This window comes from Cydia splendana, chromosome 4, assembly GCF_910591565.1.
Source record: "Cydia splendana chromosome 4, ilCydSple1.2, whole genome shotgun sequence".
In the NCBI taxonomy this organism is placed as follows: Eukaryota; Metazoa; Arthropoda; class Insecta; order Lepidoptera; family Tortricidae; genus Cydia; species Cydia splendana.
Genome location: NC_085963.1, coordinates 18492157 through 18517243, shown reverse-complemented (window position 1 = coordinate 18517243; position 25087 = coordinate 18492157). Strand labels below are relative to the sequence as shown.

Sequence of the window (25087 nt, the reverse complement as noted above, 5' to 3'; positions counted from 1 at the left end):
ACTGCGTCCTTTAGAGAAACCAACTGCTACTAGAAAAGTGGGTTAGGTTAGGTTAAAACTGCGACCTTTACAGAAGCCAACTTCTACTAGAAAAGTGGGTTAGGTGAGGTTAGAACTGCAACCTTTACAGAAACCAACTGCTACTAGAAAAGTGGGTTAGGTTAGAACTGCGATCTTTACAGAAACCGACTTCTACTAGAAAAGTGGGTTAGGTGAGGTTAGAACTGCAACCTTCACAGAAGGCAACTGCTAATAGAAAAGTGGCTTAAGTTAGAACTGCGACCTTTACAGAAACCAACTGCTACTAGAAAAGTGGGTTAAGTTAGGTTAGAACTGCGACCTTCACATAAACCAACTGCTACCAGAAAAGTGGGTTAGGTTAGGTTAGAACTGCAACCTTTACAGAAACCAACTGCTACTAGAAAAGTGGGTTAGGGTAGGTTAGAACTGTGACCTTCACAGAAGCCAACTGCTACTAGAAAAGTAGGTTAAGTTAGGTGAGAACTGCGACCTTTACAGAAACCAACTGCTACTAGAAAAGTGGGTTAGGTTAGAACTGCGACCTTCACAGAAACCAACTGCTACTAGAAAAGTGGGTTAGGTTAGAACTGCGACCTTCACAGAAACCAACTGCTACTAGAAAAGTGGGTTAGGTTAGGTTAGAACTGCGACCTTTACAGAAACCAACTGCTACTAGAAAAGTAGGTGTAGGTTAGGTTAGAACTGCGACCCTCCCTCCCCTAGAAACTTACTGCTTACAGAAAAGTAGGTATAGGTTAGGTTAGAACTGCGACCCCTACAGTAAATAACTGTTTTTAAAAAAGTAGGTTTAGGTTACGTTAGAATTGCTACCCCCCGTAGAAGCGTAGGTACCTTTATTTATTAACAACAAATTCGGAATATCGTTATTCGGAATTTAAAAAAAAGGAATCACGTCAAATCGGAATTCAAAATTTCGGAATTATGACAATTCGGAATTCGTGATATCAAAAATCGTAAATGTTAAATTCGGTGTTTCTCCCTATCGGAATTGTTATATTCGGAATTATGTGGTTCGGAATTTAAATTATCGTCGGTTTTACTATTCGGAAATATAAAACTTCGTGATTTTCATCGTTCGGTAATTACGACAATCGGAATTTTGATGGGTCGAGCATTTAAAAATCGGAATAATAAAATTCGATATTTTAAAATTCGGCATAAATTATTTCGGAATTATGTAGTGTACCCGTCGTGAAGTGGTGCAGAAGTTATTTTAGTTCATACCAAGGACAGTGGAATCACTTTTCACTTGTAGTAAACAGATAACTTCAGTAGAATTTGGAAAAAACATGACGATTTGTTTTCAATACTACCGTGCTAAGCTAAAACGTAACAACTGCATACGACTTTCATAACAACATACGACTTTTTAAATTGCGAGGATAATAGGGATGGTGTTATGCTAAATGAAGTAGACTATTTTATTACCGTGTGTTTGGTTTAGGTATTTTCTATATAATTATAAATGTAGTAATAAATTCCTTCTTACAGATTTGTATTTTCCTTTTTTATTTCATGAGATGGAGGCGATGGAGCTATAAAAAAACTACCTAGTTATTTCAAATTAATAATCAAATTTGGTATTGTCATTTTACATTACTTTCCATTCAGATTCCCACAAGATGCTATTCGCAGAGAACTATGGAAAAAAGCTGTCCAATTAGAGAGACATGAAATTGAGTGGATGCCTGGCAAGATATCTAGAATATGCATGCCACCAAAATTGATACTTATGAGCCATAACTAAGTAATTTTGTATTTGCTGTCATAAATTTATATTTTGTATTCACAAGACTAATGACTAAGTGCATTGATTACCAGTAAAAAATAAATACTTTACAATAAAACAAAATTTCACATTTTGTAATTGCACTGACTTTAACCTACATTATTTGATCGTGTAATGTTTTCATCTACCCTCAACTGGCTTAAGGAGCCATTTGAGGGTAGATTTCGTTTACTTTTATTGAAATACCTAAAGATACAGACTATAATAGGGATGGTGGCCAGTGAATCTAATTTTGGTGGCAACCAAATTATTAAAATCATAATATCTCGAAAACTAGGTACTATGTATAATTAAAGGCCATTACTACACAATATTGATTGTGACTAGTTACGTATTATCGATACATAATTTAGACATAAACTTCAAAAATAAAAAATCCCACCAAAATTAGGTAAATTTTGGACCTGTTGAAATTCACCCAAGTGGGATAACTTCTTCGTCTGCCTAACAAAATCCTCTTTCTCAAAAGAATGTACCGATTCTCAGGCCAGTGCTCCGTTAAAGCTGAGGAAAATAGTTATTTGTACAACAAGAGATCAAAGTTTGATATTTCTTCGAGTGCTTATTTTGAGTCCCGTGCAAGCGAAAGATTCTATAATAGATTCACGAGCGTAGCGAGTGAATCTAATTTAGAATCTTGAGCGTAGTAAGGGATTCAAAAGCGCACGAGATGTAAATAACTTTGATCTCGTGTAGTACACAAAAATTTTCACCCTAAGCAGTGAGAACATACCTAGAGGGACAGAGATAATAGAACCCAAGTATATCGAACTTGTATTAGACCCCGCATGTTGAAATGACATTTGACTATAAAGGTCACTTGAATGTCAGCAAAATCGCATTTTGCTCACTGAGTGAGACAAAATGACTCAGTGAGCAAAATCGCATTTTGCTCACTGTTTTTAAGAAGCAAAGTACCCTTGTTCGAGCTGCTGAGGTGAAAAATCTATTTTCTCTGGCAAACTCACCAAGTCAGCGGGAAAAGGCGCGAAATTCAACATTTACCTGGTCTACATTTTCCTTCGGAAGCCGGTGTTGCTCGAAGACATTTTCTAAACCGCCTTTATCTACTGACGTAAATAGCTTGCCAAACAATAACGAGTTTGTTACACTTTTCTGACTTTAGAAACTGACAAGAGTGACACCGAAATACGTGCGACACGGCGGAAAATATTTCCTATCGTGTCAGTTATTAAATTCAGAAATTTAGTCAACGCGAGCAACACCGGCCTCCGATTAAATTTGCCGCCTATTTCTACTGACAAAGTGACTGTGCCAGAATATAACCTGAAGGTTTCATTTCATGATAGAGTTAGACCAAAAAAGTCTGCAGCGATTTTGATAGCCCACGCAGTGCAAGTGTTATTTTAGAGAAATGTTGCTCCAAGTGAAGCGCGGCGGCGTCGAACTTCCCCCCTCCCCGCCACTAAATGAGACGTGGCTCTCGAGGTCTCCCGGTCTGTATCTGCTCATGACCAGCTAAGAATCAACTGTGCCAAGTTTCAGCGCATAGTCACAAAGTGCAAGGTGTCGTGCACTAACAAACTAGCTATAAGTGTAAATATATAAAACTTCAAACTTCTATGAAATTATGACGTAGGTATTAAATAACACTGGCACTGCGTGGACTATCAAAATCGCTGCAGACTTTTCTTGGTCTAACTCTACTCTGTCAAGCCATTTCCGTCGGTAGAAAAAAGCGGCAAATTTTGCGCGTAGATTTATTTTCCCTTAGAAAACTTGAACTTCCCGCCTTTTCTACTGACAAACTTGCTTGGCCTTGATCAAGGCCCGTTCATTTCCTAAGAAAGTTATGTCCCCTTATAATTGCGCATGTGTGTGCCTGAAGCTTCTATGTTTGCTTTGGCCTCCTAGAAAAAGTTGCCAGTAATCAAAATAAAAACATTTTTCTACAGCAACATTGCTCCCAACTAAGATTCAAATTTTCACGAATTTTTTACATTATTAATCATAAAACGGGACTTAAAACTTAATTACACGCGATTAAGTTTTATAATGAATATTTACTTCCAACTGTCTTTAGCAATGTTCATAAAATATATGGAGGGTAGGTACGTCTACCCACCATAATAAAAAAAAACAAGGCAAGTGCGAGTCGGACTCGCGCACGAAGGGTTCCGTACCATAATGAAAAAAAAAACGGAAAAAATGCAAAAAAAAAAACGGTCACCCATCCAAGTACTGACCACGCCCGACGTTGCTTAACTTTGGTCAAAAATCACGTTTGTTGTATGGGAGCCCCATTTGAATCTTTATTTTATTCTGTTTTTAGTATTTGTTGTTATAGCGGCAACAGAAATACATCATCTGTGAAAATTTCAACTGTCTAGCTATCACGGTTCGTGAGATACAGCCTGGTGACAGACGGACGGACGGACGGACGGACGGACGGACGGACGGACGGACAGCGAAGTCTTAGTAATAGGGTCCCGTTTTACCTTTTGGGTACGGAACCCTAAAAAATATATTTGTCAATGACTGTCCAACTGTTGTGGTTAAAGTTCATAACGAAAATTTTATTTATTAAATCTTTAAATAATAAATACAACGTAGCGGTACTACCACTTAAGACTCTGTAAGTCTGTACCTACATGGATTACAGCAATGCACATAGAAAATGTGCTAAATGCGGAGCAACGGCTGTTGAAGATACATATTTGAGTGAAATTCACAGCTTTAGTGGGTTCAGAAGGAACCGCGTCATAACGCACCTGGAAAGCGTATTCATTAACCGTGAAGAAATGTATGAATACAAGTTGAAAATCTGTGTAAAATGCCGTGTGTAAAGTGTAGTGTATCTGTGTGTGTAAAGTGTAATAGGTAGGCATGCCTAAAGTTATTTGTATTATACTGAAAACTTTGTGAATGCGCTTTATTACTGTCTATTTTTTATTAAGTTGTCAGGGTTTAATTTTCAGTGTATATTTCTATATGTAAAACATTTTTGAATAAATAAAATAATACAATGTTATAAACATAAATATGCCTTTTATTTAAATCAATTGATAATACCACAAACAAGGGGTAATTGCATCTTTCATATATTTCGTGATATGAAGATAACAAATATGTTTATCAACAGAATTACTACCCCCAATACCCGCCAGGCTAAACTGGTTGTCAACTTTAGTTCCATTGGTACACAACGACGGCGCCACTAGTATCAACGTATAAACGGTTGGGGACATTTTTTTGTATGGAGTTACCGTTCTTCTCCTAGTGAGTATTATATTCTTTGGCCTTGATATTTCAAAAAAAGTTTTCATCTTTGTGAATTCTGGCTGGAAAAACCATAGCTACAAAAAAGACGAATGTATAATTCTTCTCCAACTGTCATTCTGAAAAATGCAAGCTGCGGTGTTACCCAACTGTTTCAAGAATTTTTAAAGTTACGTTTGAAAACGTAACAGGACTGTTTCCAAATTTAACATTCTAGTTACTGGAGTGTTAAGATGAGTTGTAAGTACCTACATATTGTGTTAATCTACCTACTTATTCAAATCAAAGTAATTGCCAAGCTAGTTGAAGTGGAAAGAAAGAATGTAGGTATTAGTTCTCTTTTACTCACGTAATCGGATGGAGAGCTACCTATTGAAAAAAAAAACAGGGTTATTACTTACCTAATAAGTTCTTAGGTAACATTACCTACCTAATATAGTTGACCTAGCTATCTAACGCCTAAAAAACCTAATTGCTGTTTAGTTACATAATCGTGATCCATCAATAGATGAGTAATTCAGTTCAATTGCCCGGACCATTAGTCCATCATAGATACTTTAGGACTTAGGTAAATAAGAATACCATATTTAATCACCATTGTTTCAATCTGTTTATCGATATAGCATCTATTTCTTAACCCATTCTGCGCTAATCACGACACGTTGTTATTTTGCCCCTACGAAGAATTTTCGCTACATACCGGGAAAGTCATGTTATCGGCTACGTCGTAGCGCTACGACCGTAGCTCATCACTACGAGCGCGAGCTACGAGCGTAGTCGTTGACAAGGATCCCCCCGTTCGTAGTGAAAAGCGCGTACCCATTACAAGACCTGTCCAGACAAGAACAATTTTTCGGCAATCTGATTAAATTGCCCGATTTGGCCACTTTCACCAATTTTAAATTTATGGTGATATTTGAGCGCTCTAAATTAAAAAAAGCCCCCAAACGCGAATATACAGGGTGGGCCAAAAGGGTGTTGGCAGTTTGAAAATTGAATTAAAAAAAAACTTCAAATCGTACAACATTTTTAATACTACTTTTAAAAACACAAGTTATGGTAATTTTATGACTCAAAATAATGTGTAGATTAGTGGCCAACCTGAGTTTCTAGGCGCTCTTGAAGGCAAAATCTCAAATTCTGGATCTTTTTTCGAAATATTCCCCTCGGGGATATTGGCGATTTTCCGAAAATTTTTCCTTTTGAGCTGCTCAAAATCTTTCGAATTTGAGTCAAAGACTACAGATTTGAGGTAATACCACAGAAAAAAATCAAAAGGACCGAGATCGGGGCTGGGTGGTGGCCATTTGTTATCATTCCTTTCGGAAATGAGATGAGCATCTGATTGGCAAAATGAAGTTGGTTATTCGCATCATTTGGTTTTAATTCATAAACAAACTGAATGTTTTAAACCTTAAGATGCAAATGCTTCAAAACTTGTCGCAATGTTGAATTTTTTATTGTCCGTAGCCCAAACTCTCTTACGCGTTGATTGTTGCGGATTTTGCCGAACTGAACGTCGAACTTGCTCCACAATGTCGGCCGTTCTCTCAGAGGCTGGACGTCCGCCAGGCATTATTGCTATGGTCGAGCTGGTTGTTTCAACCATTATGATCAATTTGCGTATAACATTAACACTTGGAACCTCACGTTAATCTCGTAAATGATATTCCTGTCGATACACCCATGGTGCAGTAATCAACGATTTAGGGTTCTGTTAAAAAGCTCATACACAAAATGTAGGCTCCGTTCCTGTGTACTGCTCTATGCCAATAAAATTTCCACGAAACGAGGCGTATAGCAACATACCCCCCCACCGCACCCTGCCAAGCGGTTTTGAAAAATTCAAGATTAAAACTACCAACACCCTTTTGGCCCACCCTGTACTAGCGTCACAAATTGCATGGTATTCTTGCGTCCGCATCCCATTTTATCGGTAATATTGGTCATAATCGGCGGTTGAATTCGGCGAGCCAAATTGGCGTTTGCGTCCGCACGGCCTGATTTGATCGGACAATTTAATTAGATTGGTGAAAAATTGTCCCCGTCTGGACACGCCACGAGTCACAAATAGTGATGCGGTAAGTATATAATTATGTACCTATAGATAGAGGTATTTCGTTCAAAATATCGACAATGTTCTCCTAACTGTATATCCCATGTAATTTCCATACACCAGAGCAGGTGACGCCGCAACAGAAAACTGCGTCACGAAAATTATTTTTTAGTATTTAAGATTATTATTATTGTATATAAAATACATATATGTTCGTTTGTAAGGTATGTATCTATGGGCCTTAGTAACCTGAAAATAAATTGCTTTGATTGATTGATTGAATTTCCATATTGTAGCCAAGTATCCGCCGTACCCGCCCTACGAGGCCTCCCCCGCCCCGCCCTCCGTGGCCGAGACCATTGTCGCTGGCCACAGCTTGAGCGTGCAGCACAAATCTGTGTTCCGCCCGCCGGTGCACGCGGTGCCAAAACCTGCTAGACCAAAGTAAATATTATAGTACCTAATTATTATATTTTTAGGATCTCAAAAAAGTTACTTACTGATAATCAAAGCTCGGATAGGGCGAGCCATTTGCCTTATAATATGACGTAAGACATGTCAAATTATAAGACAAATAGCTCACTCCGAGCTCTGCTGATAATATAGGTACACATTTCTGGTCTTTTTTGATAATCTACCGGACTATCAGTGTTGACCGCATACCTACTGGACAACAGTCCGTATTCTGTCTTCATACTTCTGTACGCTGCCGTCTCATAAGCCAGCTAGTTATCTAGACGTCGATCTTCGGCGCTGCTAGAATATACGCAAATGACTCACAATGGACACACTTCACAAAGGGTTCAGGAGCCTTCCGCATTATTAAACTTTTTTGTACCTAGATACTGAAAGATAGTTAAAATATAGCAACTTCAAACACTGATACTCTTATATATAGCACCATGTTTGATGTTATTATGTTTTAGAACACCAAAAGTAACCGATGTTAAGATATCCCGACGCGCCATGAGGGCGCATGCTCGCTGCCTTCGTCGCCACGGTGCGGTGCTCACCGACCGCCTCGAGAGGCTGGCCAAGCCGCGCCGGCGCAATATCATCTATTTGTGGCGAGAACATGCGGAATCACTGCCTCCTGAAACAGTAAGTTTGTTAAGATATCAAAAATACATGAATTATTTATTTTCAGGCAACAAAGGCATATAGATACATATCTTACAGACTAACATAGCTACATTTTTAAAAATAAAACTCATTTTGGTGACACAACAGTCTTTTGCTGCGCCGCCTGTTCAGGATTCGGCAGATTCCCACGGAACCGCTGAAATATGACACATTACACTCTTCGGCCGAAAGTTTGCGTTGGTGATGATGGTTTACACTTACAGCAGCGGCCGCGACCGCGGCACGCGCACCGCGGACGAGCACGTAATGGTGCGATCGCAGCTTGGCCAGCTTGAACACCCTCAGCTCGCGGGTCTTGTTACGAACATATTCCACCACATCCTCATATAGATACCTACCCAAAAGGATATAATTATAGCAAATCATTGAAAACAGTACCTATCAAATTATGTGAAGGTGCCTTGCAAATTATTGACTCTAATAGTAACCTTTTGCTACCTAAATGCAGTTCTACAACACTATCCTATCCTATGAGTTTGTGTTTAATCCTATAGATAGAACGGTTTCGGAACATGCTCAACGCGGACGAGCCGTTCAAACCCGACCAGGCGTATGAATACTTTGTCACTTGCCGCAAAGCTAAGAAGAAGAATGCGTAAGTGAATCGTGTTTGCTCTTTACATAAAAAGCGTTCAATATAAAATAAGATAAAAATTTAATAAGTACAACTTCTGGATTAAAAATATTAGCATGTTAATTAATTTTACATTGATTTATTGGAGGAGAAATATATGAAATAAAACGTAAAAACCAATGGTCATTGTCTTTATTTTTATGTTTAAAAAAATCTCTTAGAGCCAATCCGTTATTATTCCTTCACTAATTAATATTTGTCGGGTGGCACCATAATTCTCCGTAATATGTGATTTTTCAAATAATTTTATGTCATCCACCAGGGCTCACTGCAGCCTCATAAAGAAGGACACGCACGCGGTGGTGACGGACAAGCGCTTCTTATGGGCGCGTAATGCGACCGTGGCGTTCGCGCGCGGCATCCAACAGAGATTGTCCCGGCCCGGACGGTACACGCTGGCAGACGGGTAAGGTTGTTTAAGTTCACTCTGTCACCGGGTGCAGATTGATAAAAAAGAGACACGCCCACGGTAGTGCCTAATGGACAAGCGCTCAATGTGGGCGCGTAAATCGACTACATGGCGTTTCCCGGTGCGGCATCCAACATATGTAGATTGTCACAGCCCGGACGGGTACATTTGTAACTTTGCCTTGCGACTCGTTGTGATAACACGCAATGGCACCAGCAAAATCAAATATCTGGGGGCACGGCAGTGCCCCCGCCAAGTCGAGCAATACAAAGAGGCACGGCCGTACCATCCTTTTCTCGAAGCAATTCAGGCCATTTTCGACGTCCTGTAATTTTGTGCTGGCTAAAGCTAGAACCCTGAATTTTCAGTGACATATAGGGGTTAACATGCTTTACATATAATCTCAAAAACATTCAATTTGAACTTGTAGTTTAAAAATTATTTTACGTCAAAGTTCCTTAATTTCGACACTGACACACTCACCGATCATCATAATTCTAAGGTACTTCTAGCATACCCACAAGCTTTAAAATTTAAACATAGGTAGTTTTCAGTGTATCAAGCCATAGAAAACCTAAAAATATTGCAATATCAGTCACGTTTTAAAGATCTAAGAACTGCATAAGTAAGTTTGTAATTCCATATAAATATATGCTATTACAAAGTTACTGTTGCAGTTAATACAAATAGTAGGTAAAGTAAAGGTACACTACGATGTACGATGTGAGTATGAATGAAGATGTGTTTAGTTATGATATGTGTATACATAGTATAGGTGTGAGTGCCCGAAAACAAGGACTGCTTACAAAAAGAGATGAGATCCCATCAAAAACATTACATGTAAAAAGTCTCGCAACACTTCTACTACAAAAAAGTTTTGAGATGTAATGTGAAACCAAGTCGGTTATTTTAATCAGTGCCAGTAATACATATAATGACTTGGCAATCGCACATAATGCTTTACTCGTACCGTACTCGTAAATATGTGTAGGTAATGCTCAAACTGCAATTTTATTAGCGCTAGCGTTATGTTCAATTAGAAGAATTTTTAATAGGTGACGATGATCCTTATGTCATTATGCAGCCGTGCGATTGCCAGGTCATTATATGTATTACTGGCACTGATTAAAATAACCGACTTGGTTTCACATTACATCTCAAAACTTTTTTGTAGTAGAAGTGTTGCGAGACTTGCACCTTTTTACATGTAATGTTTTTGATGGGATTTATAATTGTCTCAATATGACGATCCCGGAGTTCCAAGAATACATTGAACAACAGCCAACGGTAGGAGGCTTCTTCAGCGGGCGGCATTTAGGTAAAATATGTTTTCCTATTCGGAAAAGGGCTTTTTCTTCCCCGCTAGGAGGGATCAAAGTGGCACTTTTCCTCCCTGCTAGGGGGGATCAAAGTGGCACTTTTCTGTTCTAGGACACTGTTTTTGTTATGTTTTGCATTCTTTTTTTAGCTTGAATAATATTTTGAAACAATAATTGTGTCACCACTAAGATTTTTTTATTTTCCTCATAGTTGATGTGAAAAGCAGTATGTGTCACACGGTATCAAAATTATTTCGTCTTGGGCGTTAATACTTGAATCCCTCATTACGCTCAGGATTCAATGTACGCCCTTGACGGAAATATATCATTTTGATCCCTTGTAACACAAACTACTATTTAGGGTGGCCCAACCTTGAGCTGAAAAGCAGTGATACATGTAGCAGAAGTACGGTTTTGAGGGCGATGATAATAGGGTCATAAAGAAACATGACACTGACTGTTTTTATATTTCGAGTTTACAATTTTAATGACGCTCGTTACACGACTAACACGACACAATCTTTATCATTCACTTTATTAATTTTCTTGAGGGGTATGTGTGATCAATAGTAGGTATTTTTTGCAACAGGTATGTACATAATAAGGGTTCTTAAAATTCAAGGGCCGAAATTATTACAAAACGAAACAAAGTTGACTTAGCACACAATATTTTTACTGACAGCGGCAAACACCTAAAATTGTGAATAAAATCAAAGTAAATATTGGTTTGTAGATCTTTGCCTTTTGCCTTAGAAGTCAGAATAAAAAAAAACAACAGTTGCATTATATTGTATAATACTTCCTAAGAACACTGTTGTTAGGATCCTATCTAATCTATCTATAGACATGGGTGCCGGGGCCCCGTGCGTCGCCCTTCTGATGAAGTTGATTTTGTTCGATCTCTCTGGTAGTCATTTATCGACAAATAAGAGTGCTGGAGTAGAAAATAATTACTTAATTGAAAACGACTTGCAAACTTCAGGATGCTACGCCTGTCCAATGTGATTTTGGACGAAACATGCGGATACATGAAAATGAGGACTCCATCTCGGCGATGTACCAATTCTAAGGCTAAATTTATGATGGAAATGTCCGATAAGGTAATTAAAATATGAACGCTTCTCTTGCTTTTATTTATACCTACCTACTTATTATAAAAACCTTACTTTCTTACAATGCTTGTCCCCAGATTGCAGTTTGGATTGATGAGATACTATCAGAATCTGATGATCGAATGTTGATGATGGACTTTGATGAGGACGAAGGTTAGTTTACACATCGTGTTAGAATAATTAGGTAACTGTCAGAATAATAAGAAGAGGCGAATGAAAGCAACATAGGTAACTAAAAACAGTATGGTGAGAAGAGTTATTTATAAAATGATGTGGCCTCCTTGGGACACGTATTGCACCGTACAATTTGTGTCCCTAATATATTACTAATTAGTTGTAGTACTTGTAGTGCATGTATCGAGAATCTTAATCTGAAGTCTGTTAAAAAATCTGTTTTTTGCAAGCCAAAAGAAAAGGTACGTTTCACAGATAAAGTTGTAACAATTGTTCAATAACGTCACGATACATTCACAATACGAATAACTTTGATAATTTATTCTAAAATTTTACGGTCCGAGAAAAGTGAAGTATACCGTGTCATATCTTTTCTGAACAATTGTCTACAATATCTGACAGTCCTATGTACTTGCTTCTATGCTCTTTTCCCGGACCGGCTGCTAATCTAAGCGGTACGTATTGATATGTTACGTCCTATATATTTTATTTAAAGAAGTCGAAAGGAGCATACTAGATGAGAACAGACCTCCGGCCTCGGTGGCCCCTTCAACTATGACGGTCCTCTCTGAGACGGCTGCCGCTGACGGGACTTCAGTCGAGGTCCCAGGAGCAGCAAGTCCACCGCCACAACCTGCCATCCCAGCAAGTCCACCGCCACAACCTGCCACCCCAGCAAGTCCACCGCCACAACCTGCCACCCCAGCAAGTCCACCGTCACAACCTGCCACCCCAGCAAGTCCACCGCCACAACCTGCCACCTCAGGGGATACAAACCCACCACCGCCGCCAGCCGGCAGCCAGAATCAGCCGGAACCAAAATAATGTACGAATATTATCAAGGTAACATTTATAAAATGCTAATAATACTTTGGTCAGTTAGACGCTCTGTGCAGCTTATCTCAGTGCTGCGTATCTGCTACGCCTGCTATCGTCGGAAGGAGGCTGGTTGGGTTGCCGCGAAGACGCCTCGCCAAGGACGAAACGCGCTTGCGCATTATGGCATGGAAGCTGTCAGTATGTATCTCTAGGTAGAAGTATCTATACAGTTTATGCTTTTTACTGATAAAGAAGGTATGATAATTATGCTACAACTCAGTGAATGCACAATTGCACATGGAATAGAGCACCATCTCGGCTCCTACTACTTTTTTTCTTTTATTTAGGTACTCGTATATTTATATTCTGGACCCATGCAATAATAAATATTTTATAATAGTAGTTTCATTTACAATAATAGTTTCATTTACGACGACCTTGACGTTAAAAATTGGATTTTTCTTTACCAACCGACCATTTTTGAGTAAACAGACCTTCCCACTTGCAACATCGCTATCGAATAAAAAACTGGCCAAGTGCGAGTCGGACTCGCACACACACGAAGGGTTCCGTACCATTATCCATAAAAACGGTCACCCATCCAAGTACTGACCCCGCCCGACGTTGCTTAACTTCGGTCAAAAATCACGTTTGTTGTATGGGAGCCCCACTTAAATCTTTATTTTATTCTGTTTTTAGTATTTGTTGTTATAGCGGCAACAGAAATACATCATCTGTGAAAATTTCAGCTGTCTAGCTATCACAGATCACAAAATACAGCCTGGTGACAGACGGACGGACGGATGGACGGACAGCGGAGTCTTAGTAATGGGGTCCCGTTTTACCCTTTGGGTACGGAACCCTAAAAAATACTTCCTTGTTTCAGACATACTGTTCCCAGGCAGATGGGCAGCAGGCGGCGGCGGCGATGATTTTGCAGACGATTTTCTAAACATGATGGGCGAAGTAAGTTTTGGTCGTTTTTTTACAGATTATTTTATCTTTTAAAGCGTATGAGATTTATTCTGATTGTATAATAATAAGAATAAGTAATAACAGGCCACCAATTTGATTTGGATTTGTTATGGATATGATCTGTCAGCTCCACAGACAAGACATCCTCCAGACTGAGCATAGTAGCTCTACCCCCTCTGCCACAAATACGGTAGTTTTACTCGACTTTCGAGTCGAAAGTGTCTTTGTGTGACGTCCGTGTCTTTGAACGGACCAATCACGGCATGGGACCTCGCTCACCTCGTCCCCCGCACCACCGTATTTTTGGCAGCATCGGTTTCATGAAATAATTGCTCTAAACTCCGTCTAGAAGATTCCTAGTCTATGGTCAGCTCTAAGCCGCATCTTGACTCTACATACATATAAACAGTGAAAGCTAGATTCAGATTTAACAGTTTGTTACATTTTTGATCTTGTTTTGATACGGCCTTGAATATCGCTCACGCTGATTGGTGCATGCGAAACGAAGTAAGTAGTGCGTGAGATGCGCGCCAATCAACAAGACGATCGTCAAGGTCGTATCAAAATCAGTTCAATACCAATTTAAATCGTTAAATTAGAATCGACCTCACTTTACTTTACTATTCTCATATTTAGATAATAGATTTAAACAGTTTTTTCTTATCATACGTGCGTCGTATTCGAGAAACGTGTCAAAAACTTTCTTAGAAATTTATAAGGCGCCATCTCGCTACTTCCCTCGTTTTTTAGGTATCGTCTGGGGTCGTCCCATTCGTTTTTTGTCAAGTTCTTAAATTAGTCCTATTCTGCTTTCGTCACGCATTCTACATTCGTCAAGTTCATCGGTGGTCTTTTTCATATTTGGTTATATTTGGTTGTTTGCCTTTTTCTTATTTCGGCTTATCCGGTATTCGTCATCATCTTCTTTGGGCATGTTCGATGTTAGTCAATTTCTTTTTTTGTCTCATTCGTTATTCGTCTTATCGTCTTTGGTCTTATTCTAATTTCGTATTTTTCTTATTTAGGCTCTTTTGAAATTTGGATACACTCTTTATTTGTCCCGTTCAATATTGGTCCCGTTCGATATTCGTCCCATTCCATATTCGTCCCATTCACTCTTCGTCTTGTTTTTTTGTTTTGTTTCCATAAACAATGATCTTTTTACTTAAAATATTAATTGAAAGTACCTACCCTAAACTATACACATGTAGGGGAGATTAGTTCAAAACGGAGACACGGGGCTTAGTCCATCGTGCCGTGCCTGGTCATAGACCAGGGCACGGCAGTATGGCTACTTAGATAGTTTCAGACTGATAAAAGCTTTGGTAACTGCTGTCGACCTTCTTGGTAAGTTTGTCAACTAAAAAGTAAAACAGGACGAAATAGGTACACACCTTATTAGTTATTAAAGCACTAATTAAACACATCGCTGCCCCAATATTACAGGGTTCTATGTTACATTTTAAAGTTAGTTGAAATTCGACTTAATGTCACTATGACAATGTGCAAATTTCAGTTCGATAAAAGTGAAACAGAACCCTGTAATATTGGGGCAGCGACATGTGTAATTTTTAAATAAAAATAAAAAAAAATTATAAAGACAATCAACAAATATGGCCAAAGATGACAAAAATTACCAGCGAAAGTGACGAATGAAGAATATGATAGAATACAGAATAAGACAAATTAAGAACTTGTCAATAACCTAATGGGACCGACAACGAAAGTGGCGAAAAAAAATTGACGAATAATGAATGAGACTGAAAACGAGATAGACTAAGATCGAACATGGCCTAAGAAGATAATGACGAATACCGGAATGAGCCGGAATAAGAAAAAGGCAAACAAATATGACCAAAGATGAGAAAGACCACCGACGATAGTGACGAATGTAGAATGGGTGACGAAAGCAGAATAGGACTAATTTAAGAACTTGGCAAAAAACGAATGGGACGACCCAAGACGATACCGTTTTTTATCCCGTTCTGGTTTTTCAATTTTATATATATAGATATGTATAGGTTTTACCTACTGAGCAACTTTAATTGATATATGTAACTCCAAATTGGTCAAAAAAATTTTGGCTCTCCCATCTCCCATAGAAACAGATATTTGATCTGCAAAAATGTCCTATTTTTTTTTCGTGATTTCGAGGTCGTCGGTCCCTTAGTAAAAGTATATGGCTAAGGGGTGAAAAAATACCCTGTATGGTAGGATTTATTCGAAGTAGCTCACATTTTTCAGTAGATCAATTTTAGATGTTCGAATCGGGCTTAAAATTGTCATTGTAATACCTTACTTCTTAACGGCCTGGCCACGACATTGGTCTAAGGCGATCGGCGGCGGCGACCGGCGGTAAGTCGCAAAAACAATAACCCGGCGACGCATAATGCATGCCACGAGCCTTGTCGCCGAGGGACAACGCGCGCGGCGTGCACCGGGCGACCGGCGGCGGCGGCGAGCGGGGCGGCGCGCGACTCGAACATTTGTATCGAACAGCGCGGGCGATGCCACGACTTTAGAGCGGCGCGACCGGCCTAGGCGGCGAGACGGATCGAGCGGTGGCGTGCGGAACAAAACAGTTTGTTTTTTCTTCGAGCGATATGGACACGGAAGCGTATATTATTGAAATTTTAAATGTACTTTCGCGTATTTAATTATGTTGTAACGTCTCCACACTCATTCTTGTGTACTCGCTTTTTTTTGGGTGCTTTCTATACATAATATATATAATACCCCAAGTAACAATTTGTGGTTCTATAGTAGTCGATAGAACGTTTCCCAAATACCACCTAAGGTCCTATAAAAGACCAAAGAAGATTGTATAAAGGCGAAATGGCGCATCTTATGTGCCATTCAGTGATATAGTAGACCTGTAGCAGTGTCAGTCGTGACGTTTTAGGTCTATAAAAGTGATGTGATGATCACTTTTGTGCTAATTTGTTGTCAGTAACGCCATTATAGTGTTAATTTATACTATAGTGGCATTTGAGATTCCATTATAGTGCTTGTTTTATACTATAGTAGTATTTGAAATTGTATTATAGTGCTTTTTTATACTATTGTAGAATTCATAGTTCCTTTACTACGAAATTTGCTATCAAGTTTTCCATCAACTGTTGTGAGTGGTTTTGTTGTGTGTTTACTTCACTAAAACGGTACTAAGTAAAATGGTGATAAGTAAAGACTTTATATTAATATGCGCCATTTAGATGTCGAATAATTCGGTCCTTAGTGCAAAAAGTATATGGGACTGAAGTTTTACCGTTAGAATAGTATTAGTTTAATGAGGAATTTTAAATGCCCCCTCGATTTATTTATGTTTTTAATAAAATAATTTAATAAAATATTATGATATTCACCATAGTTACTACTATACAGCTAAGAAGTAAATCCGACGCTTTTATAGGCTAACTATAGAACTTACGACGAAATATTCACCGCCATCATGATTAAAATTAGGGTTCCAAAAGAATTTTGCTGTGACCCAGTTACACCTACAAACTCTTTAGAAAGATATAGGATTTTTTTTTATTTAGATGTAGTCATTACTGTTGTTTCCTTTTTCAGTGTGATTGGTAAAAAAAATGTGCTAATAATGGATGTCGATAAATATCTAAACCGTCACGATTTTATGCTTGTATTAAATCATTGATGATAAATCTCACCTACAGTCACTAATATCACTGGGGTCTTTTTTATCAATTCATTAAAATATAAAAATATTTTGTACGGAACCACATTATGTGGCTTAGGCCTGAACTTATATAAGCAAGATATAAGTAGCCATTACAGATCAAATTTATCATTTACAAGTAGTAGTTTTCTACCTTTATGTGTCTAACTCGGTTTATAAAAGACATAAAAACTCAACTATAACACTGTTGTCTTTTAAAAGAAAAAACAAAACCACTATACAACAGTTTTGTGATATAAAAGAGTCATTGTGACGTTTACAGCGATGAGATATAATAGGGATTTAAAAACTACTAAAGCGCTTTTTATCGCTATAAATATGTCCCAAAAACGCTACTATAGAGCAAAACAGTTCTATAATAGTGTTCATATGACTACTAAAGTATTATGTACTATAGCAGTGATCTCTAAAGCCACTATATCCTGAAATCGTTGTATAGCTGGGTTTTTGTCACTGTTAGAACACAAAACTATAGAGGCTTGCAGGGAACCTTAATAGCGCAAACTACTAAAGTATTATGTACTATAGCAGTGATCTCTAAAGCCACTATATCCTAAAATAGTTGTATAGTTGGGTTTTTGTCACTGTTAAAACACAAAACTATAGCGGCTTGCAGGGAACCTTAATAGCGCAAACTACTAAAGTATTATGTACTATAGCAGTGATCTCTAAAGCCACTATATCCTAAAATCGTTGTATAGTTGGGTTTTTGTCACTGTTAAAACACAAAACTATAGCGGCTTGGCAGGGAACCTTAATAGCGCAAATTAGTTGCATAAAAGTGATTCCAAATACTATTATACATTAATATTGCTCTATAGTGCTTATATTTGAACCTGTTATAGTACACGCCTATAACGGCTCTATAAAATGATGAAATAAACCTTTACATCAATTGCTTATAGAATATATTAGCTGTATAAGCCTATAGAGCAAAAAGGTGTTGCCAAGCGCTTTTATACGACAGGTGGTCACCTCTGAAACCTTAATACGACGTCTATACAAGCTTTTAGCGATAAAAACTAAAATTATAGGACTAAAATGTTACTTGGGACTAAACTAGATGTAAATAATGTGTAATAATTTTAATTTAGCCCATGCACCCCTTCTCTTCTGTACAAGATGCTATTGACAAACAATTAAATATATTCTATGCACTGAAGTGCCACTTTTGAAAAATAACATGTTTTAATACGTCTACGTCCCAGCCGCTCCTAGTCGCTGCCGCCGCTACTGAAAGTACGTGGCATGCCTGGCGGTCGCTCGCGTTTGCCGCGCCGCCAGCCGCCCCGCCAGTCGCCTTAGACCAATGTCGTGGCCAGGCCGTAAAACTTACTTACTTTCCTGTAGCGCTACAACCTTTTGTGGGTCTTTACAGTGCTTTACCACTTGCTCCGGTCCTTTGCCTCCTTCCTGTGTACTTTACCATTGCAATACTATATAGGTACATTATATTATACTAGGTTTAACATTGATATTTATCTAAAATGTACATATTTTTAATAGGAAATTGGGCACTCGACGTCAAATAAAATCGGCTCCAATAACGCTAGCTTAGAAACAGTCCTAAAAGCGCAAGTCACCGATAGACCAGAATCTACAGCTCCTACTTGAAGCAGCCATAATTTTATTAAACTACTGAAAAAAATCTACCGCGAAAGTATACCTTTAACTCTGGCAGTCATGAACCAAATAAAAATGGAAATATCCATTATTTACGTAAATAAAAAAATAGAAAAATGCAAATTGTATATTTTTGCACCTAACTCCCGCGTACAAGTGAACACGGAGGTAATTACATTCATAATTTATACCTAAATGAAATACTAATCAATCTTCATTTTCCATTCGGTATCTGTAATATCTGCGATATTATTATTACACTATTACATAAATAATAGCTCCTTATTCGTGTTCATTTGTACGAGAATGGAGAATGAGGAATGATGTATAGTCTATCTTTAGGTACCTATGTATTTAAAAAAGAGTAAACAAAATCTACCCTCAAATGGCTTCTTAAGCCAGTTGAGGGTAGATGAAAACATTAGGTACCTACATGATCAATAATGTAGGTTAAAGTCAAGTCGTTCAGTAACAGATCAAGTACGGTTACCATCAGTTTGTCACTGACGTAAACGCCGTCGAGAACGTAATTTACTTTTTATACGTCCCGTTTGCGTTTCGTTTCGTAAATTACGTTCTCGACGACGTTTATGTCAGTGACAAACTGATGGTAACCGTACAGGTGCTTTTGTATTTGGTTGGTTAATCAATAAATGTTATAACAACCCGAAAATATACAAATGATGAGTTTACTTTTACGAGTATTTAAGTACGATACAGAGTATACATAGGTACCTACCTATTTTTTTATAAATAGCGTGACGTGATGTTTTGAAAGGTGTCCTCACTATTTAATTAAATATGGTTTTATTTATTTCAGTCCAGCCTTCTAAGGGGACGTAAGTACTAAATAACATTATATTATCACTTCATATCAAATGAAACATTTGGTAGATGGAGAAACTTAAAAATATTAAAAGTATAATTAATAATTTCCAAAAAGATAATGCTTGTACTTTTAATAATCAGTAATTACTCATTAAAAAGGTATTTTTTATATATTAACAATTTTACAAAAAGGAAATTGAGTAAGTAATTATAATAATTTATAATTTAGTAAATTCATACATAAAAGTTTATCTAACTCTGTTTTTCCGTACCACCTAAATTTTAGAAAATTTAAAAAAAAATAATTGTAGAGAAAGTAACAATTTTGCTATTACGTAATAATGAGCTACGACAAACCTAATTTTAATTACACATTTGATTGTTTACAGCCAGGCCTGCTTACCTACAGTTTGAAGGTAACATATACTTACTAAAAATAACAGTAGCACCGATTGTTTTGAACTTGTATATTATTTTAAACTCTTAAATAATTTCTGTGAGCAGGCGACATGCTGGAGGCATTTAATATTCTAACGGACTCGATGCAAAAGAAAGGAGACGCTAACCTACTTTCCTATGGCAAATTCAACCAAACCTATGCTGAAGGAGCCGATGAGTAAAGGGGCCCACTGATTAACAGTCCGCCGGACGGTATCGGCCTGTCAGCTAGAACAAAATTTTGACAGTTCCGAACAACTGACAGGCCGATACCGTCCGGCGGACTGTTAATCAGTGGGCCCCTTAAGGGAAACAAAACATTAACACTTTGATTTATTCTTAATTCTTATCTGACTAGTGCTGCACAAAACGCAGAAGAAAGGGGTACGATCTTAACACCAGTCTATTTTGATGAAAGAGTCGAATATTAATCGAATTGTCCTTATGACCCAGGTGATATCGATTACTTTTTTCTTTGTTTTTCACAAAGACTATTTGGCAATTATCTATAAGTAGCTAGTTTGTTAGTGCACGACACCTTGCACATTGTGACTATGCGCTGAAACTTGGCACAGTTGATTCTTAGCTGGTCATGAGCAGATACAGACCGGGAGACCTCGAGAGCCACGTCTCATTTAGTGGGGGGGAGGGGGGGAAGTTCGACGCCGCCGCGCTTCACTTGGAGCAACATTTCTCTAAAACTGTACCTATTAGGGCATGTGATATATCATTTTCGGATAAATTAAGAATGAGGAATTTTTTTTGAAACCAAAACAATGCACTTTCTAACAAAAAAAAAACATAAAGTAGAAAAGACAAAAAAACGTATTTTTGATTTTTTCATAATTACCAATTTTTTTTTAAGTGTAGTAGGAATCTGAAAACAAGAAATATAGTTGTAAAGCTACACTTATTACGTTTCAGAAAATATATAGTTTATTATACAAAACTGTTGTTATATGGGAGATAAAAAATAATATTAAGCGTGGGCCAGAGTGATCTCAATACAAAATATTATTAAGGTGGGAAACTTACTTATAATTTGTTCTACAATCGTTTATTTTTTTAGTTTTTTGTAAATAACTCGTAAACGGTAGCCCACAGCAAAAAAATATCTTTTACGTAAATAATCTGTTTCAGATTTCTTATAAAATAAGTGCTACTTTTTTTCGCTAAGATCAATATTAAAAAAAATATTGAAGGGAGAAAATAAATACTAAGGTCCTCTTTTTTATTCATTCGTAAATAACTCGTAAAGGATGGCCAATAGCAAAAAATATATTAACACATGAATAATTAGCATAAAATTTCCTACAAAAAAGGTTATTCAAACTTTTTCACTAGGATCAATATTTAAAAAGGGGACCTTAGAATTTATTTTCTCTCTTTAATATCGTTTTTAATATTGATCCTAGCGAAAAAGTTTGAATGACCTTTTTTTGTAGGAAATTTTATGTAAATTATTCATGTACTAAAAAATTTTTGCTATTGGCCTTCGTTTACGAGTTATTTACGAATGACTAAAAAAGGGGACCTAAGTATTTATTTTCTCCCTTCAATATTTTTTTTAATATTGATGGTAGCGAAAAACAGTAGTACTTATTTTATAAGAAATCTGAAACAGATTATTTACGTAAAAGATAATTTTTTGCTGTGGGCTACCGTTTACGAGTTATTTACGAAAAACAAGAAAAATAAACGATTGTAGAACAAATTATAAGTAACTTTCCCACATTCATAATATTTTGTATTGAGATCACTCTGACCCACGCTTAATATAATTTTTTATCTTCCATTTATCAACAGTTTTGTATATTAAACTATATATTTTCTTAAACGTAATAAGTAGCTGTAGTGTAGCTTTACGACTGTATTTTTTGTTTTCAGATTCTTGCTACACTTTAAGAAAAAATCAAAATAACGTTTTTTAGTCTTTTCTACTTTATGCTTTTTTTTGTTAGAAAGTGCATCGTTTTTGTTCCAAAACTAGATTCCCCATCCTTAATTTATCCTAAAATGATATATTACATGCCCTAATAGGTATAGCTGTATCTGCTCAAGACCAGCTAAGAATCAACTGTGCCAAGTTTCAGCGCATAGTCTCAAAGTGCAAGGTCCCCATACAACGGTGTGCAGTAACAAACCAGCTAAAGTAGTCTAAATTTTATTTGCAATACAAGAGTCTCAACAACCCAAGTACAAGTATAATTCATAATTAACGACTATTAACATCTAATTGGAGATTGATTGCAGTATTCAATATAATACTCTGTATGAACGGTCCTGCTGCGTTGCATTTCTCTTGGTTGTTTCTTAAAAAAATTAAAATTAAGTAACCACCATTTTTTCTTAGTTGCTAGTAATTTTTTTATTACCAGGTTGAAACAGACTCCCGATTTCACTGCTACGGAATTTAACACCACATTGGCCGGGCAGCTGCACAAGGATCTCGCGGCTTGCGCCGCGCCGAATACACCGGATAATATCGCCCCCTCCATGAAAGGTACTTATAGTCGCAGAGGATATTATTATAGTGTTAATCGAAACTTTGATATTATCTAAAAGATTTTTTTAGCATAATCGAATTGTATCGATATATTACATATATTAATAAGTATCCCTTACTTGAGCTGGCTTTGAAAAATGATTATGTAGAGGAAATAGTTTCCAATCGCTCATTGTTACAAAAATTTGGGTCATGTACTCTTAAAATAATTTTTGAAGGTATCTCTCATCTCAAACATTTTTCGACAAATTAGATATCTTAAAACATTAACAGGGTCTTCCAATGCGCAACATCCGTTCCAATTCTTGGAGTAACGGATTACTTGTTGATGTTATTAAGACATAAGGAATGGGCCGCTTATATATGTATTTAAATTTGATGTACATCATGAGCTACTTACATAAATTTCCTTTCCTTCACAGAAATGGTTGATATATGCTCAAATTTTTTGGCACAACACGCAGAATTTAACAGTAAGTTTTAAACTTGTAACCTTTCACTTAGTATTTCTGTTCTCTTAATTTAAATTAAGTTATAGATATTATTTAAAACTATGAATTTTTCGCAGAGGATAAAGGGCCTGCCTTCAAAATATTGATAAAAGAAATTAAAAAGAAGTCCAAAGATGAGCTTTACAAGAAAGGAAAAATTAACCGCACCAATGGACAAGCGGCAGTAATGTTTGTACCTATACTAATTTGTTAAGTTAAAGTTTGTTTAGTTCGGTATTTTTATTATTAGATATTTTTACTTATTATATTAGAACTAGGGTATTTTTGCTGCTGTTCAAAAGACGAATTAGTCCTATTCTGCTTTCGTCACGCATTCTACATAAGCAGAATAGGACTAATTTAAGAACTTGACGAAAAACGAATGGGACGACCCAAGACGATACCCCTATATGTACTCTACTTTCAAATCACAGTTGTATAAATTGAGCCTACAGTTACTTAACCTCCTCCAAGCCTTCGAATGATTTCGTTTCTTCGTCAGCTTCTGGATGACCGATTGATTCTCCTCTAAAATGTTCCTCTATTTGCTGAAGCGTCTTACCGCTTGTCTCCGGTAGAAGGAACCACGTCACCACCAGACACATTATCATAGTTCCGGAGTGTAAAAAATACACTCCATGTAAACCCATAACCGATTCTAGAGCTGGAAAAGTCTTGAGTACCAGAAATACCGATCCAGACACTGATAATAGGCTCACGCTTGCTCCGAGACCTCTGTACTGTAAAGGAAAGACCTCGCCGGCTATTACGGTAGGCAGTGGAGCCGTGCCCAGACCTAAAGCCAGAGCCTGTAGACTAATGAGTGGACCGGGTACCCACAGTGAGTCCCAAGGAAATAAGCCTTTGGCTTTGATAAACACGTAAGCGGCAAGACCTAACATGCTTCCGACGGACATCGCCGCTGTAGTAAACGTCAGTGTTCTTCTTTTAATTTTGTTTGTCACGTAAATAGAAATTACACTGAAGAACAATCTTACGGCATCCAGGGCCACCATCCAAATATGAGCATTAACATCAGGGCCCATCAACAAGTTCAAAACGGTAACCGCATACGCTCCCATAAGCGTGCCACCTGCGAAGTTCATCATAAAAAACATCGCAAATACCAAGATAATGGGCTTGTATAACTCTTTTTTCTTCGCGATTGCACTAATTTGGTGAAACCTGTTTTTCTTTATGATTACTTTTTGGTCTAATTTCTTACTGGCTTGTATAAGTCCTTCCAATTCAGCCATCTCTTCCATCCCTCTTAGCCATATGAATGCTTTTTTACATTCGGCATGTTTGCTTTGCCTCGCCAGCCAACTAGGAGACTCTGGAGAATAAGCCATCATGAAAATACTGGCGAGAGGAAAGGCCATTGAGACGACTGATGTGGTTTTATAGCCGGTGACAGAGCCGACGAAGTGGACGAATAAGATGCCGAATGATTTGGTCAAGTTGATGAGACTGAGGAATCCGCCGCGGTGGCGAGGGCTGGTATACTCGCCGATAAAAATGGAGCGCAGCGGCATTAACAAACCAAATGCCAAACCTTGAAGAACCTTACCAACAAATAGTCCCTGAAAAAAAAGCATATTTAATGGAAAAACGTAGCGTTGAAGGATGTAAATTATTACCTACGCATAACTCAATTTCCTTTCTTAGTTGCGTTGTGGATGCGGGATTGCGTTGTCGTCGTTTGTGACACCAATTGCACAAATGAGGAGTGTATTTCAAAATGGTTTATTTTTGTATGGTTTGTTTCATAGAGTAATACGGCCTTTTGATA

At 37.5% G+C, this 25087-nt stretch overlaps 2 protein-coding genes across 2 annotated transcripts in view; one reads left to right on the top strand and one right to left on the bottom strand.

Moving 5' to 3' along the window:
- Positions 1-5181: 5181 nt before the first annotated feature.
- Positions 5182-25087, top strand: part of LOC134789969 (uncharacterized) — a 92163-nt gene continuing 72257 nt past the window's right edge. The window contains exons 1-14 of the mRNA XM_063760696.1: positions 5182-5311; positions 7424-7571; positions 8054-8228; positions 8765-8865; positions 9167-9310; positions 11615-11732; positions 11822-11897; positions 13624-13703; positions 19853-19871; positions 20250-20276; positions 20365-20476; positions 22677-22801; positions 23227-23277; positions 23373-23484. Of these exons, the coding sequence (XP_063616766.1) occupies positions 5305-5311; positions 7424-7571; positions 8054-8228; positions 8765-8865; positions 9167-9310; positions 11615-11732; positions 11822-11897; positions 13624-13703; positions 19853-19871; positions 20250-20276; positions 20365-20476; positions 22677-22801; positions 23227-23277; positions 23373-23484 (1295 nt within the window). The 5' untranslated portion in view covers positions 5182-5304. The remainder of the gene's footprint in view (positions 5312-7423; positions 7572-8053; positions 8229-8764; positions 8866-9166; positions 9311-11614; positions 11733-11821; positions 11898-13623; positions 13704-19852; positions 19872-20249; positions 20277-20364; positions 20477-22676; positions 22802-23226; positions 23278-23372; positions 23485-25087) is intronic.
- Positions 23707-24883, bottom strand: LOC134789529 (facilitated trehalose transporter Tret1-2 homolog). Its single transcript, XM_063760103.1, has one exon. The coding sequence runs from the start codon at positions 24828-24830 to the stop codon at positions 23751-23753; it is 1080 nt and encodes a 359-aa protein (XP_063616173.1). The 5' UTR covers positions 24831-24883; the 3' UTR covers positions 23707-23750.